This window comes from Fusarium odoratissimum (genome assembly GCF_000260195.1).
Source record: "Fusarium odoratissimum NRRL 54006 unplaced genomic scaffold supercont1.52, whole genome shotgun sequence".
In the NCBI taxonomy this organism is placed as follows: domain Eukaryota; kingdom Fungi; phylum Ascomycota; class Sordariomycetes; order Hypocreales; family Nectriaceae; genus Fusarium; species Fusarium odoratissimum.
The window spans coordinates 56,079-72,744 of NW_022158732.1; the positions used below are offsets into that span (position 1 = coordinate 56,079).

At 42.8% G+C, this 16,666-nt stretch overlaps 8 protein-coding genes across 8 annotated transcripts in view; 5 read left to right on the forward strand and 3 right to left on the reverse strand.

Annotated features, from left to right (window-relative positions):
* Positions 1-150: 150 nt before the first annotated feature.
* Positions 151-1,053, forward strand: FOIG_15420 (uncharacterized protein; the record flags this gene model as incomplete). The annotated part of the gene is made up of 1 exon (XM_031216780.1): positions 151-1,053. The coding sequence occupies one exon, from the start codon at positions 151-153 to the stop codon at positions 1,051-1,053; it is 903 nt and encodes a 300-aa protein (XP_031053472.1).
* Positions 1,054-2,698: 1,645 nt separating this feature from the next.
* On the reverse strand, positions 2,699-3,381 carry FOIG_15421 (uncharacterized protein; the record flags this gene model as incomplete). Its single annotated transcript, XM_031216781.1, has 3 exons — positions 2,699-2,761; positions 2,812-2,922; positions 2,980-3,381. The coding sequence occupies 3 exons, from the start codon at positions 3,379-3,381 to the stop codon at positions 2,699-2,701; spliced, it is 576 nt and encodes a 191-aa protein (XP_031053473.1).
* Positions 3,382-6,513: 3,132 nt separating this feature from the next.
* On the forward strand, positions 6,514-6,711 carry FOIG_15422 (uncharacterized protein; the record flags this gene model as incomplete). Its single annotated transcript, XM_031216782.1, has 1 exon — positions 6,514-6,711. The coding sequence occupies one exon, from the start codon at positions 6,514-6,516 to the stop codon at positions 6,709-6,711; it is 198 nt and encodes a 65-aa protein (XP_031053474.1).
* A 12-nt stretch (positions 6,712-6,723) lies between these two features.
* On the forward strand, positions 6,724-7,729 carry FOIG_15423 (uncharacterized protein). Its single transcript, XM_031216783.1, has 2 exons — positions 6,724-7,136; positions 7,186-7,729. Exons 1-2 carry the CDS (start codon positions 6,952-6,954, stop codon positions 7,331-7,333), a joined length of 333 nt encoding a protein of 110 aa, XP_031053475.1. The 5' UTR covers positions 6,724-6,951; the 3' UTR covers positions 7,334-7,729.
* A 734-nt stretch (positions 7,730-8,463) lies between these two features.
* On the reverse strand, positions 8,464-9,279 carry FOIG_15424 (uncharacterized protein; the record flags this gene model as incomplete). The annotated part of the gene is made up of 1 exon (XM_031216784.1): positions 8,464-9,279. One exon carries the CDS (start codon positions 9,277-9,279, stop codon positions 8,464-8,466), a length of 816 nt encoding a protein of 271 aa, XP_031053476.1.
* A 1,252-nt stretch (positions 9,280-10,531) lies between these two features.
* On the forward strand, positions 10,532-11,056 carry FOIG_15425 (uncharacterized protein; the record flags this gene model as incomplete). Its single annotated transcript, XM_031216785.1, has 1 exon — positions 10,532-11,056. The coding sequence occupies one exon, from the start codon at positions 10,532-10,534 to the stop codon at positions 11,054-11,056; it is 525 nt and encodes a 174-aa protein (XP_031053477.1).
* A 2,354-nt stretch (positions 11,057-13,410) lies between these two features.
* Positions 13,411-14,654, reverse strand: FOIG_15426 (uncharacterized protein; the record flags this gene model as incomplete). The annotated part of the gene is made up of 2 exons (XM_031216786.1): positions 13,411-14,161; positions 14,221-14,654. The coding sequence occupies 2 exons, from the start codon at positions 14,652-14,654 to the stop codon at positions 13,411-13,413; spliced, it is 1,185 nt and encodes a 394-aa protein (XP_031053478.1).
* Positions 14,655-16,108: 1,454 nt separating this feature from the next.
* FOIG_15427 (uncharacterized protein) overlaps positions 16,109-16,666 on the forward strand; it is a gene marked incomplete at both ends in the record, with an annotated part of 1,788 nt that continues 1,230 nt past the window's right edge. Inside the window, one exon of the mRNA XM_031216787.1 lies at positions 16,109-16,550. Within this exon, the coding sequence (XP_031053479.1) occupies positions 16,109-16,550 (442 nt within the window). The remainder of the gene's footprint in view (positions 16,551-16,666) is intronic.

Genomic DNA, 16,666 nt, shown 5'->3' on the forward strand with positions numbered 1-16,666 from the left:
TTGCTATGGCTAGCTCCAGCCGCCGCCTCGAAGTGGGCGAAGCATCCGATATAAAGAACTCCTGTCTCGCTTGACTGGAGACGAGGAGTCATCGTCTTACATTCGCATATCTGTTTGTTATACTCACCATTGGACTCGTGATCTCTGAAAATGTCTTGCTTCCCGTATCCGCGAGATACGGATGTGAAAGCAATTCGAGTACCTCTGATAGCGCGAATTCAATACTCAATAACGGGACAAACTGATTTCTCAGACTTCTTCAAGAGGGCGCTTGATGCAAGCCATTCGCTGGCTTCAGCCATTCAATCATGGCTGTTCTTGGGTCTAGCATCTGAAGCGCTAGGTCGAAACATCAGATATGAGGAATTCGCAGGCGCTGACCTTGATGGACCCCATCCTTCTATTGATCTTCGCATTCCGGAATGGTACTGGCGGGAGCTTAAAGCTCGATGGGATGAGCTAGACGACAGCCTCACTGCTGCGGAATTCGAAGCCAAGAGGACTCAACTAAAAAAGATCTACGAGAGCGCACAGATAGTCGTCATCTACATAGATCTTCTGGCGAATAGTCTGGACGACAATAAGCTTACAGAAATTCTCCTCTCAATACACATGCTGTTATATCTTGTGGCGTATGTGCTCGATTCTAATACGCTCAAGGTCACCCAGACGACCACAAGCTCAGCATCAACAAAGCTACTCAAGCGCAGAATGGTCAAGAATGGGTGGTGCGAAAAGAGGCTGAACTTCTTGGATGCATCTCTGATGTTTTACCCAGCATTTTACTTCCTATCGTCACTCAAGCCACCTCGCATCAATGCGGAAGATCACTCGAGCTGCAGTAGTGACAGATGTCTCGCTACTAGCAAGTTGTCTAAGCCTCTCCACCGTACTGACGGATGTCTTTGTGAAGATGTCGTCGTCCCGGTCGACAGGGTGTATACCATCGTGGCTTCCGGAGGGATTCCTTTGGTCAGGATCACACGGTCACCGCTTGGCAAGAATGAGCTCGAGGTGGTTCCATATACGCCATCCAAGCGATGGCGCTTGTAGTATAGCGCCGTGCCGCGTGCTAGAGTCGCGATGATCCGAGAACTGAGCCTGGGCCTTCTGATCAACACCAATGTTCCCTTTTATTTCTTTAGCGATACGTTCTGTCAGCAGCTCACCTGGCAACTTGACCCTTAACTATCTGATTAGATATCATGGAGCCGGCAATCGGTGAGCCGCTTGTTGGATGACATGTACAAAATCAAGCAGGAGCTCTCGGATGCCCTTAGTAAAAATCATCTGGGATTCCACCTGTGGATATCACCGAATCGACACGCTGTCATGGCAGTCACGGCTCGTTTTCTTTACCGCCAGGGGAAGCACCAGTCGCGCCTACTGGCACTCCGACGCCAGCTCGGGTGTCATAGCAGAGAGAATCTCGCTGTGACACTTGGGCAAGTTGTGCGTGAGTGGAAGATAGAGGATCGAGTTGGAACAGTGATCTCAGATAAAGCATCTTCTAACGACACCTGTCTTCCAAACTTCTACGGAGATCTCAATGCAGAAATAAGCCTGGTGGACATCCGCGCTAGACGTATGTGTTACTATAGACATATCTTAAACCTGGTTGATCGCGCCTTCCTATACGGCGAAGACTTTAAGACTTTCGAGGCCATATCTCAGGTCTTTAACTTCCTTGGTCGCTATGAGGATAATTTATAACACTAGAGAAAGAAAGGCCCGGTAGGAAAGCTCCATAATGTTATTAAGTTTATTAGGTCATCTCCTCAGAGGAGCGAGCTCTTTAAGATGATCTTACGCGAGAATGACGAAGTATAAGAATACCTCTTGGCGGACGAGTCGATGGCGGAGCTAGAGGTCGTTATGAACAACGACACGAGATGGAACTCCACTTATCTCAGATTTCTCGAGCGCTCGTTAAGCAGGGAGACATTGGGGCGTTCTTGGTTCATCTAGAAGTGGAGAAATGGCTGCCGGAGGCCGATATGTTAAAGGGGGATGACTGGAGACTATTAGCAGGAATTAAATATATCCTTGAGCCATTCTATCTGCAAACTATAAGAACGCAGGGCTGGGGTAGTAAGGGAGGCAATGGACGGCTTTGGGAGGTGATGACAGGTATGGAGTACTTACTGGAACACCTAGAGGATCGGAAGTTATTCCATTATATTGTCCCAGAAGTGATGGAAATGTGTATCAGGACCCAATACCAAAGGGCACGGACCATTGCATCGTTTATTAGTACAGTGCTTGATACGGGGGGTGTTGGTAAAGTAGGAATCCAGGGTCGGCACGGATGAAAAGCAGACCACCCGGCGGGATTCCGATGGTAGTTTGTATAGTAGTAGGGCTTAAGTTGAAAATATTGTATTACACAAAATGACTAGGTGCCACCAGCTAATCTCTGCGTCTCATAATTCGAAGTCAATGTCATGTTAAATTCTGCATATCATAGAGTAAATCATGTTTACTTCTGACAAAAGCCACCAGCGTGATTATATCCCATTAAACAATTGACTACTAATAAACTGTGCTAGCCCTGCTGTACCTTCCAACAATGTATACCCCTCTCAGCGAAATGATAAATAAAGCTAGGCCAATAATCTCCAAGACTATAACAACCAGACCAGCAATAAACGTGTAAGACTATAATAGTAGTTATTATTAATTAGTAAATACACAAGAGTCAGAGGAATATCTTACTATTTCTGTGCATAGACTTGCCCAGGAGATATAGCTCTGCTGGGCCCTGTTTTGGCATGACCAAGACCATAAGTCCCAGTGGCTATTTCTAAGTACTTCTTTATCAATAATCAAGTAAACAGTTGCAGCAACCCAGCCTGCAGTTATAATACCAGAGCTTGCCAGCACGGCGCCGGTATGTACCCAGCCATCGCGTAATGATTGGGGCTATTCTAATGTTAGAATATTGTCAATAGGCTTTAAGTAGTCTTTTCATAAACTTACAAAACTAAGATGAGTTGCTATAGCTACCATTTGGATAAAGGATGCAAATGCTGCAATTACTAGCATTAACCAAGTCGAGAGCATTTCGACCGAAGCCCATTGAGTTCTCGTCCAGCCGTCCTCGTTTCTGTCAACAGAGGTATATGTTGTCTCCCAAATATTAACTCCATGAATAAGTAAACTCAGAATGCTAAGATCGAGTAAAAGGGTGAAGATGCGCAGGCAGAGTCTGACGGCATCAAAAGTCTCCCGACGCTTATTCCGCGCATGGCGCCTCCTGAGGAGAACTTGTTGATCGGAAACCGGACGAAAAGCCTTCGCAGCATAGCCATCGTCGACTTCGTCATGAGGGTCGAGCCGGTACGAGTATGACTCGTAGCCAGAGGGTACACTAAGGTCCATGATGATTAAATATTAGGTTTCTGATTTTAGCATGCTTGGCTTTGGGCTCTTCAAGTGGATTTATGTGCGCGGGACTGTCATCTTCTTATGCCATGATATGATCAGGTGGATTCGACATCAATGATAATTTTGCGAATTTTCGTATGGTGGTATCCCGATCATGTCAGCCGCAATTCGGCAACACCGCTCCTTTGGTATTGGTCCCTTGGATGGCCAATTATTTTACATCTAGATAATTTAAAGTAAGCTTACTATCAGCCCTAATCATAAGCTTTATCTTTTACTTACAGTATGCTTACTGCATTTTGGTGCATGTCAGCCAATCTAGTCCATTTGGGGTAGCCGAAGTTGCAGAATGGGGTCACTCAGCCAGACTTAAGCGAGGTAGCTCCCAGCAAGGGAAGTCACAGCCCGCTGGAGAAAATTCGCTTATTACAGAACCTAATAATCTGTCAGCCTTGAGGAACAGTTTGATTGGTTAATATCCTCTTGTAGTGGGCGTGGCTGTGTCGCTCACATCTGACAACCGGGAACCAACAGTCGAGATAAGATACAGTACATCCGGTATCACCTGACTTACACTCTTCGAAGTTCATTGCATCTCCATGTCCATTCTAGCTCTCTCAGTCTTTCCTAAATATGACCGTACGACAACATTTTGTTGGATTTAATCCAGCAATTTCTTCCAGATTTACTGTCATTTGCTTTGTCCCACAAGATTAAGTCGATAAGAGCCTACTCAAGCTTGCTTAATCAATGCTTTAAGCGGGGTAAGTGGGATCGGAAAAACCAATAAACTTATGGCTATGGCACCAAGTCAAGATGCTCCCTGTTTAGCATCTATCAGCAATACAAGGAAGACACCGACTCGGTTGCTTCTTGGCTTGCTTCGACAGCAAAGGCCTGCGGATACCTTTCAGATTTACTCACAGCTACCGGCATCCAGACAAAGGGAAGAGGCCGCTTAAAAGGAAAGGCTAGAAGGGATGCTAAGGAACAGAAAACCTACATCCCAACTCCGCACAATATTCAGAAGTACGTCATTGCTGTCAAGGACTTTATCCCTCTGGCTAAATTCTTCCTCGCTTCGAAACCACTCATCCCAATTCCCCCTTCCTTCGTTGAAACTCTCGACCAAGTCTTATACGTGCAGGCCAGGTTTGGCGCTCAAATGATCGACCATAGGATGAAACCAAGCACCCAATCGGATGCCACTCATTCCTTCTTCGTCGGGATTCTGGAAAAGGCTAGAGATGTCCTCAGGCCTCATATGCCTCCTAGAACTAAATCTTGTACTCCTTTAAGGACTTAGGTAATCGTTTCAGCGGTCTCAAAATTTACATATCCTCCCCAGAGTTGCTAGATTTCACTGATATCGAGCGTCCCAAGAACGCACAGGGAGATGACACCATATACGAGGCCGAACCTGAGACATCGCTTGAAGATGCGCTAGTACCGTTCACAATCATGATGAACGATCTTAACCAGATTAGGTCCTACATCGAATGGATTTGGTTTAATTACCGAGATGGATATTTTGATCTCGCCAACGCTGCTGTTTCCACAAATACTGGGATCAATCTGGCACGCAATCTTATTGACCAAGTCCTCCCAATTATAAAGGATCACGGTAGTGCCTGCACTATTTTGGAGAAGTTCTCTTTTGTCTGTGCCAGGCGGGATGGGTTTTCAGAGCAGGATATTGTTGCATGGGGCCCAGCTGGTGAAAATGAAGATATTTATGAGGTTGCAGACAAAACCTACCTAAATGCCAGTCTATTGCTTGGTGGTTTGGCTCGGGTTTTGCCTCTAAACCATTTGCCGATCTACAAAGAAGGCATGTTTGGAATCTAACATCCCCAGAGTGATCGATCGTCCAGGAAAGGCCGAGCCAAGTTCAAAGAGGATCAGATAATCCTATCAGAATTCTTAACCGAGGCCGTCACGCTCGCTTGGCTCGTTCCTAACTCCCCAGTTGAAGACGAGTTCATTCGAGGAATCCGGGAGTTGGATACGACTGGAATAATACCGTTTCACCTTGTCTACGCCACCCAAATCCTCTTAGACATTCATCATATTATCAGAGATCGCGCATCCAGTGCACTAGATAGTCTACTCAAGCACACCACTACGATGGACAGTGAGCTCAGCTGCCATATCGACTTTCACAGAAATTTGAAAATTGAAAACTGGCCTGCTTCGAATGAAGGCGCTCTCTGCGAGTTTAAACAGTCCTTACAATAGTTTGCTCAGGATCTAGTCTGTCTTTCCGAGCAAAGAGTCTCACAGGGGGCTAGGAGCCTAGCCATGGAATCTGAAAGACACCATATACTTGTTCACTCCCCTATACTCTGTGGGCTTGTGTTATACTACTTTCGAGCTAAGGTGTGTAATTTTGGTATTGCCATCACGAACGCCTGGGGCTCGATTACGTACTCTGCACATCTCTATGATGCCCTTCGAAATGAAGGCCTTCTCAACGAACATTGGACAGGTATGGACGCTATCTAAACCTTGCTTGGTGAATCTAACTTATTAGTTGGTGAACAACCGGAAAATAAGCACGGCTACCTGAATCGCTTTCTTCTGCAAATAGGCTACTCTGCTTCAGCTTTCGCTGTTAGTAGAGACCAGCTACTACAGAGGCCTGGGAGACACCACGACCTGGCCTCTCGTGCCGGGCCGTGTAGCATTAAGGATGGTGCTCCAGTATTATGCATGGTTGTTGAAATATATGTACGAGCGTCAGGTCAGATTGACCTGTCGCCCTAGCATGTTGACCAGATCACCTCGCGCAGTAGGTTTTAGGAAAAAGGATCAGAGAAAAACAGCACTCTTATGCTTACTCTGATCGATGATCGAGACGAGCTGAGGAAGAAGCGCCAACCGAAACAGCGTAAGAAGATGACTGGAGAAGTCCAGTGGCCTCCAGGAGAGCTTTTGAGATCTCTGGTTTTGGCCTTGGGAGTGGAAACCTTGGAGTTTTCATTGCCATACTTGCTCAAGCATTAGTGGTGTTGGAAGTTCCTGCGTCATGTCAAAGAGGCCTGTGATTTCACCTTAAAGCAGCTGTAAACTACGGCTTACATCGAGAAAGAGAGCGAACTACCGTTTGTTATAAGTTACATATTCATGGCTGCAAGCGATGAACAAGAGGGAAAGGAGGATTTCCTGATGCTGGCTGCTGCCGAGGTGTTCAATGTTATGATTGAAGGTGGGGCAGGGGAATTTGTGCTTGGAGTCGTGTGCAACACTTATGGGTTTAAAGTTGAGTTTGCTACTGAGGATGACTCTGACGCCAGTGGCAGTGCAGATGAGGCAGAAACGTAGAGGTCGCGAGCCAAAGGCAAACATGAAGCAAGAGGGACGAGCCACTCACAATGGATGAGTTTGCGGGGGAAGCGGACGTCATTTCGGCATCATAAGATGAATCTCCCGTGGTCATCCACGTGATCTCGATGGGAAGGCCAAATAATACGCTCTCCAGAAACTCGATCAAATCTAATATCCTTCATTTCCTACGCATCTTCTGGTCTCAATCGACTCGGTTCAGAAACTCCCAATTTCAATATGGCCGTCCCTCGAGCCTCTGTTAACTTACTCCGCTGCGGTATCCGTCCCCTTACCAGAGCGGCCCCAGTTGTCCAGGTCCGACAGCAATCCGGCGTCAGCAGCGATGGCGACATCGGCGGCCCCGGAAGTCAGCAGACCCCACCACCCAACCCTGGCTTCCGTGAGACCCTCAACCGAAACTGGTACAGTTTAATCCGCCTCAGATGTGACATCTGCTAACAAGAGATGCAGGCGTTCGATTGCAGGCGCAGGGCTGCTCGTTGTCGCCGCTCTGTCGTACATGTCCTCCTCGAAGGGAAGAAGAGCTCCATCGGATGCGGACTTGAAGGCTGCTTCGTCTACGGAGATTGGCATGTCGCCATCGCAGAAGAAGGTCTAGCACTAAGGGCGTCTAAGCAACTGCAGGTACATGGTAAGTTGAGTGGAAGGAAAGGGTGAGATGGAATGGAAGATTGTATGCCTGAATATTAGCATTTTACGGGCGCGAGTCGACTGCAGAATGGTTTATCTCCTCAGTGCCTAAGGACCTCCAAGATGGTCATGACAAGGGGAGCAGGTCAATTGGAGCTCTCGTTAGTGACAATACCTTATCCTATGCTATCTTTCGCTTGCTGAGTAAGTAGAGTCATAATAAGACCTTCATAGTCACGCTCACTCAGACCCCCGATAGGAGGCGCTAAGTGTTAGGTGCATGACACTGGGGGGTACAGCTTGAAGGTCATTGGGCACTGAGGAAATAAGTGGCCAGCCCCCGTTCAAAATTCAAGTCTATCCCCTATAACGTGGGGTAAATTAAATCAATTTCTCTTAAGAGTTCAAGGGGCCACCGTATCCCTATCATCACAGTAGTACGAGCCGGGTACCAAAAGCTTCAATTTCCAACCTTTCACAGCTAAATTCAAACACATAGACAGGAACATCAACCATGTCTATCGTGGCCGTTATTCAAGGTGCCTAGCCTGTCAGGACTTTCGACAAGGGTAGATGAGGTCAAAAGGCCCAAATAGGCATGCTTTCGCTGAAATCAGCGGCAACGCAAGACGAAGGCATCATAGCCGGCAAACTAGGTACGGGTGTAAGATATGTGATGTGCCGATTTGTAATAATGAGACCTGTTGGTACTTCTACCACCGCATAATTTAGGTGTTATACGGGGTACCTTCTGTTCAGTGAACTTTAATTGGCTACGACTCTCATAGTGACCTGGTTGGACTGTAGTACTAGGCCTTAGGCTAAGGCTCTGCTCAACAGTCAGTCTCTCTACCTCGACTATCCCCGATTGAGCTTCCTGTTAAGTATCATGTGAGTATGCAGGGTATTACTGAGCTGCCCCTGTATGCAGGTGGTAAGAGCCCTGTCTCGCCTGGCGAGGGATCTCATGGTTAGTCTTCAGGTCCTCCCAGTCAATAGGCAAATGGATATAATTAATAATTCTTGGTCAACTATAAATAACCGGCAGGAACTTTCAATTATGGTTTCTTTATGTAGTCTACGATGCCAATTATTTATTTAGGTGCGTAAATAATCCACCAACGCATAATTCAACAACTCTCTTGCTTCGTCACACATTTGCCCGCGCTGAAACTCCCATCCTCCTTCTTTAAAGAGGTCCTCTCCCAGGCCAATAGCAAATTGATCACTGCCCTTGGCCAGGCCATCATACATTTGCTCAATAAATTCAGCTAATGGCATGCCTATTTCCATTCCATGAACTAGATCTGGCTGATGCCTTTCGTCATGCAGCTCGGTTTGCACTGCGGGAGGAAACACTTCAACAATATGTAAAGGACACCCACTGTCGCGGAGCTGGTAGCGAATGTCCAAAACAAAGGCGTGAAGGGCAGCTTTAGAAGCATTATAGTTTGGTGTCCGGCTCATAGCTGGGATCAGTCCCAAAGTAGCATTGATATATACAATACTTCCATGCAGCTCTTTCTGGAGATGGGGCAAGAATGCTGCTGTTAGGTGAACAACAGAAGTATAGTTTGTCGTAAGTTCATCCCCGAGAAGTGAAAGATTTACTGTCTCTGGCTCAGAGAAGTTGAAACCGCGCTGGACACCTGAGCTGATGATAATACAGTCGAGATCTGGATTAGATTGGATGACAGTATTTGCAAACGCTTTGATGCCATTCAGGTTCGTTACGTCGAAGTTAAAGGCACTTGAAACGTCTGAGCCGTGTGTTTTCACGAAAGACTCTAGACGAGTTCGCCGGCGACCTACGACCACAACCTTGGTGCCGGTCGCGACAAGCTTAGACGCAAGAGCCGCTCCGATACCTGAGGTAGCACCGATAACAAGTGCTTTCTTGTAGAGAGGAGCCATGGTATTGTAGTTTGAAGATGTTTCCGGAGCTTATACAGTAATCTCAAAAGACACTGGGCTGGTGATGTAGATTTTGAATAATGGATTAGCCCCCAATCGAAAATGGAACATTGTTCTTATCTTTTTATTAGAGACCTAAAGATTCAGCTTGTGACCAACTACATCAGCTCGTTATGATCAAGAATTTGAAAGTACTGACGACTTTCTACTCTCTATAGGCGTGTGACTAGCAATTGGCGATTACCTAAACCCTTTGTCCTAGCGTACCGTGGGTCCGAGAGTATAATAAGCGATATGGGAAGTTAAAAGGGCTTATGCCAAAGACAAATAAATCTCGCGTGGGAACTTTTAACAGGTAAAGTGTAAATAGACGTAAGTGGTGGTGGATCAGGCGCGTCTGGTGGGTGTAACAACATATCAGTATGCTGCTGCTAATTATGCAAGGTAACCTGAGAGTAGCTGAAGCCTAGGTCTACAATTTTAGTGGAGTAACAACACCTGGACCAATGGTGTGACAGATACTGGGAATAGCCTTTGAAGCCATCTTATCATTTTGACGTGTCCCAGATGCGGGGAATAGCACTCCAAAGCCACCTCATCACTTGGGCGTGGTCTAGCTATCACTTTCAGCATTAGCAACGTCTCTCAAGGCTGCTTGAGGTTTTCCCAAATGACACGGGGAGTGACGGACCAAGATCTGTTACTTACCAATACTCTGGAAAAGAAGTCTCTGTCTCCCTGATGCCCCGGCTGTGTATTACCCGCCCCTCCAGTCCCTCACCCCAATCATACGCTATCACATGGTTCAATACTTTCAATCTCTAATATAATACTAAAGAACCTAAGTATCTAGCGATGGAGGGATGTAAAATACAGAGCCGGGGCATCAAAGAGATACGAAGTTGCTGGTACGCGTCATTGTTGAATAGTGTAAACCTAAAGTCGTAACATCTAAGGGAACAACACGATTATCAGAGCAACGCCGCACGAGCTGCCGTTTTTATTCAGTAAAGTAACTTTGGCTTGTGTTTTCATAACAGGGTCAGGGAATGGAACTCTGATGAGTGAAAGCTATAATCAAATCGCTGGTGCATACTAGATACAGAGCACATGGGTATTGACACAGACCCTTGACTCTTATTAAAAGGCTTCACGCACACTCGCTGAGACTAAGTTCTCCAACGCTGTGAATATTAAACAATTTTTACCGATCCCAAATACGCATCACCACCATCCAACTGCAGAGGCCTAGATGTTCGGACGTCGACGAAGGCCTATTCTTGGTGCCGCTGTTGTTTACGGTGCATCACGAGCAGCCGCCAAGCATGAGGTACGAAACCAGGAGCTTATGGCCAGTGAGCGTGATCGCGAGATAGAACGTGAGGTCGATCTTCGGAGGAGAGAAGAAGAAGAGCAAGAACTACGAACACAGCGTGCCGTCGATGAAGCCATGAAAAAGGCTGCATTACAGGAACAAGCTGCTCAGCAGAGCGCCGCTGCGATGATACCGCCTCAGCCGCGATATGATGAGGCCTATCCCATGATGCAAGCCCAAACCCGGGATTTGGGAGTGTTCAACCCAGTCAACGACGGAAACACCACCATCCAACCAGCACCCGCATACCAGGTGGGACCTCAGAGGGGTCCAGTCCAGGGTCCAGTGCCAGGATCCCGAATCCACTACTGTACCCAGTGCGGCTTCGGTTGTCAAGATACAGATAAATTCTGTCGTCAATGCGGTGCAAAGCAAGTGGCTGGAGAAATTGTGGTAGGGTGAACTGACTACATTAGTTGTCACTCGTCTAGTGGAAGGAGGTGTCGATTCAAATAACATTCGAAGGGCGGTGTTAAAAGGTCGTGATGCCAAGATGTTTTTCTCATGTGTAGGCTAAATACGAGCTAAACTTAATTTCAGCTACTTCTTTATAATATTAAATAATTAGCTTTATATTTAGGCTATAATATTTATAAGGTTTATAATTTATTATAAGAAAAGATATATAATCTTATTATAATAAGTAAAAGGTTTATAAGATATATATATTATAAGTGTTTTTTTTATATATTATAATATTATAATATAACTTTATTCTTCTTTTTATAAATTATTATAGCTTATATAAAAATATACTTAGATATTTTATTTTATAAATATATACTTATAAGACTTATAATATAAAAGATATAAGTTATTTATATAATTAAAATATTTTAATATATTAATTTAAGAATTAATATTAATATTTATAATACTATAAGTAAAAATAAATTAAATAATATCTTTTTTTAAATATATAATAATAATAGTTTTTTTAATATATTTTTAAAATAAACTTATATTTTTTTATTTATAATAACTAATATAAATATATTTAGTATATAATAATTAAAATAAGCCTTTTATTAAATAGTATATATAAGTTAATCTTATTATTTAATATATATTAAATTTAAGAACTTAATAATTAATTATAATTAAAATATCCTAAGTATTATTTAACTATATTAATCCTTAACTTATATTTCTCCTATTATATTATCTTATAACCTAATCTAATCTATTATTAACCTACTAAGCTAGCCTTAATCTACTAATATTTATAGTTTTTCCCTAAATATTAAAACCTTTTTTTCTTAATTTGCCTTTTTCCTTCTCTTTTCCTTTTTACTTCCCCTTCTTTACCTTATAATAACCCTTAATTCTTATAATAGAATATTTATACTATTAATTTAATTAACTTAATTATATATTTTAACTTTATAAACTATGCCTAATATAGGCTATTATTACTACCTAATATAATACTATTAATAAAGGCCTATTATTACCTTAATATATCTTAATCTTATTCTAAGTAATTAGCTAGGTCTTTTAATACCTTTATTTAACTTATAATATATTTAATAAGAGATATATCTTTCTTAATACTAAGGAGCTATACTTAATAACTAAAGATTATGAAATTAACTTATTATATTAGTAGTAATTTATTAATATATAATAAGTACTTTCTTATAATTTTATAATATTATAAGAAGAAATATAAAATAAGAATATATTTAAACTTAAGCCTTTTAATATTTATTAGAGGATTAATTATATAATTATTAATTACTAAGATTAAATAGCTATAGCTAGGTTAATTATTATTAATAATATTTATATAATAATATATCTTATAATAAAAGTTAAGGTTCTTAGCTTATTTTAATATAGCCTTTTAGTATTAGAGCCTTAGTAGTAATTACCTTAATAGGGTAATAATAGAGAGGGTATTTAGCCTTTTAAGGATAGGGAAAATATCTTCTTTATACTTATAAATTAAGGCTATTTATTTAGTTAGATCTTAAGGTTTAAGGCAGCAGCTATATAACTTACTAAGACTTAATATTAAGGTTATTATATTTTTTAATATAATATATAATGCCTTATATTATATTATATTAAAAATAAATACCTTATTTTATTATCTTACTTTAATACCTTTGGCTTTACTTTATGTATTATTAGATAGGTATTTTAACTTTAAAATAATTAAAATATTTATTTAAAAAAATAATTATTTTATTATAAATTTTTAATTAAAGCTTATAAACTTATAAACTTTTATAAAATTTTTATTATTTCTTATAAGTAAATTTAAGTTTATAAACTACCTTAGATTTAAGTTATTAATTATTTTATATTATATTAATTTTATATTTAAATTAGTTTACTAATTATTAAATAATATAATAGATATTATTAAGGAATAAATGTTACGATTCGTGCCCGTAACAGCGCTGTAAGGCTTCTATAAGGTAGCTGTAGCACACCCATGATTGCTTACATAGCGATTATGGCCCGATCTTTTGCCCTGTGGTTTAACGGCTTGTGCAACCGTTACAATAAATAGTACTTAAAGTTTATAAATATTAAAACCCTTACTTATATTAATAGGCTAAGAATATAATATATACATTTATGAAATTATTTATACTTAAGGTATTATTAAAAATAACTTTATGTTAATTAAAAACTAACTAATTACTGACTTATATAATAACCATAAAGTCCAGGGTTTAATCCAGTGTTAAGACAGAAGTTAAATTCTTTTTAAATTTCCTTTTATAACTTTTCATAAAGTCTAACTAAGGTATCCAAGAATGAGGAGAGTCTCCAACCATTTCATAGACCTGAGAGCGAGTAGGGTCTCGCATGATACTATGTCCCTCAGTTTGAAGAGAATCTCCGCTCATTTCATAAGGCACAGGGTGCGGTATAAGCTGTGATACGCCTTGAGATGCCGAACTCTGAGCACCCGGTGAGCCTGACTCATTCATCCAACCTTGCGGAGAGGCGGAATCGCCAGCAAAGATTGGCACAGTTATCATGGAACTTCTCCATTCGGACTGCACCGAGGAACCTGGGCCTGGGCCTGAGTCCGGCTTTCTGGCGTTCATGTATAGCGGTGTACCATTTAATTGTGTTTGTTCCATTGGAGTAACCTGTTGAGCGCCATCCTGCTTTGACCGTCGAACAAACCAGAAGATTGCCAAAGATACAACCGACAGTGCTACAAAGCCGCCAATTGCAGCGCCGATAATGGCTCCGATATTATTACGGCTGGACGGCGGCGGAGACGGAGACGGAGGCGTAGTGGAGGATGAAGAAGGGGCGGCGTTGGAGGAGGATGCTGATGTGGTAGAAGAAACAAATTCTGTCGATACGACTTGTGAGTCGGCGTTGTTATAGGTTGCAGTAACCAAGCCTGCATCTTTCTGATCCTTGTAGGTAAAGAATACGCTCGAAGCTCGGGTCTCGGGTGTCGACACACATCTATAGTCTTGGACTCCGTCTGGGTAGGCATAGGTTCGGCAATAAGCAGCTGATTCTTCAGTGCTGGAGTGCAGTTCCGGTTAGGGTTAAATTCCATAAGGTTGGAGAGATATTCATCTTACCAGCGAAGAGTGTGGCCACTAACGCAAAGGTCGTTGCAAATATCAGTGTTCAATGCCTCCGCCCGCTCATAACACATAAGGTGATACTCCCATTTCTTATAGTCGTTCAGAGGGCCGCATATCAATGCTATTGACTTCATCCACATGCAGGGTTGACGGTTTTCGCAGGTGATTGGGACACCTGCACGCCCTGACAACCAACCACATGTTTCATCTGGGGCTATCGTGACTGTGAGCGCGTCGTCTGATGAACTGGTTATTTGGCGTTTTACTACATGCAGCGGCAGAGGAATCTCCATCATGTTGGTTTGGGCAGGTAGTCGGTCATGACTCGGGGCATATAACCGTTGTGTAGGCTCGGAAATGACTCGTCCCTGCGAGCCCTGAATAGTCCACAAGAGGAGGACTATGGCAGAACTTTGTAGCCTGCTCATGGTGACGGTGTGGATGAACAGATCTTGGAAACAAACCGTCGGTAGTCCCTGGTTCACAAAAACATAAAAGTTATACTCAAGATGAGGCTTTGCACGTCCTCGGTCTCTGAGCTCAACAATGGCGGCATATACGCATTTACAGACGGGACCGAGGATTGAGGCCCCCTTACGAAAGCTGGATGCATAACGCAACCAGACCGTTCCCAAGCAGCTGATAAGGTGGAGGTCTGGAACTGGTGTGGCTTTGGCGACCGAACCGCATAGCCACTGAAGTAGCTCAGTCTAAGAACGGCTTATGATATGAAGGTGGGGTGAGGTGTCATGATGATGCAGCTACTCAGCCAAATTTTGGCTGGGGCTATGAAGATAAGTAGTGTTCAATGAGAAGTGCAGCAAATGAAGAAGGCTTTTAGAATGGATGTCGGAGGGTTTTAGAAAACAAGGCAGGAGAAAAAAGAGTATTCTATTTCTAGCATGAATGTGAAAGCGGGTACAGTTTGAATTGCAATGTCAGACGAGCCTCCCGTTAACAACAATGCCCTGGGTTCCTCAATTCTTGCATTTATAGTTATCAGCCAGCAGCTCGTTGTTGCTAGATTCGATCGCTCGGTATTTCCAAACTAAATTCTTTGGTGAACCATAAGCTATTTATCACTCTACTGCAAAAGGCCTCAAACATTTCTCTAACTGGGGTATGCAACGCTTCGCCACATATTGAGTTTAGGTGATATTTTCTGGCAGCATAAGCAGGCCAATTGCATTCAAGCGTGGGCCGCCTTCAATAGAAGTGGGTGTGAAGGATGACCCGCATTAACTGATAAGGTTAACAATAAGTGACGATTTGAGTATTGTCGTTCAATTGTGAGTGAACCCAAACCGTCCGTCTAGACACGGCGATCTAGACGTCAGCCTGGAAGCTGGTTCCCAGAATGTAAAGATACAGCATCCAGTAGCGTACGCCACGACGTGAACGATCTAGCCAATGATCACCCTATGCAACATCATAACGAGGGCGACAAGCCGGAACCTGCCATGGCTTCACGCAAGGTAAGGCGCACCATACGCTTCAGGTTTCAGCCATGATCAACTCTAAATAACACAATGAAAACACACTTCAGGCAGTACTGTACACCAGCCAAGCCTCTAGACCATTTTCCGACAACTCAAACCTTTCATCGGCCAAATCGGATTCGACGGATATACTACACGTCAGATTTGATACAACAAATGCATTGCGCCACTACTGCTGTCATCTTTCAGCCCCAGGCCTTAAATTACTGGAATTGCCGTCTAGAAGCGGAGGTATACAAAACATGTAAAGAAATGCCAAGAATAGACGCAATATGGTCTAGACGGATGTTTTATTATAAATTATAAGGATATTACTTTCTCGAGGCATTCTGAGTTATTCAACCAGTCTACATGGGTTTCTGTGTGAAGCAAAATACTCTACTATGTATCTGATAAAAGGTCTAATCGTCGGACTACTGGTTGAACAAGCGCAAGCCCAGATAACCCCAACTCCGGTATCTGAACCTGTTCCAACAGTTTTACCCTCTGATGTTGTATCATCAGAAACTATTCCTCCAGCTTTACTATCAGAATCTGTACAATCCAAGTCTCCAGTCACTGAGCCTACTCCAACAATTTTGCCATCTGACACTATACAACCCGAATCTCCAACTAAGCCTGCTTCAACAGAACCTACTTCAACAGAACCTACTTCAACAGAACCTACTCCAATACTTTCACCATCTGACACTACAATACCTAAATTACCATCAACAGAGTCTCCAGTTGAATCTACGTCAATAGAATCTATACCCTCTAGCACTCTACCACCCGAGTCTCCAATAGGATCTACTCCAACTGGAACAACTCCAACAGAATCAGAACGTACTCCAACAACATCTACGCTACCAGGATCTATACAATCAGAATCAATACCACCCGAGTCTACATCACCAGAATCAATACCACCCGAGTCTACATCACCAGAATCAATACCACCC

What these genes read in the sequence shown, in the direction of transcription:
- FOIG_15423 (XM_031216783.1), top strand. Translation starts at nt 6,952, where the DNA reads ATGGCCGTCCCTCGAGCCTCTGTTAACTTACTCCGCTGCGGTATCCGT. An exon ending in GAGACCCTCAACCGAAACTG is followed by an intron (nt 7,137 to 7,185) that starts GTACAGTTTAAT and finishes CAAGAGATGCAG; the next exon opens with GCGTTCGATTGCAGGCGCAG.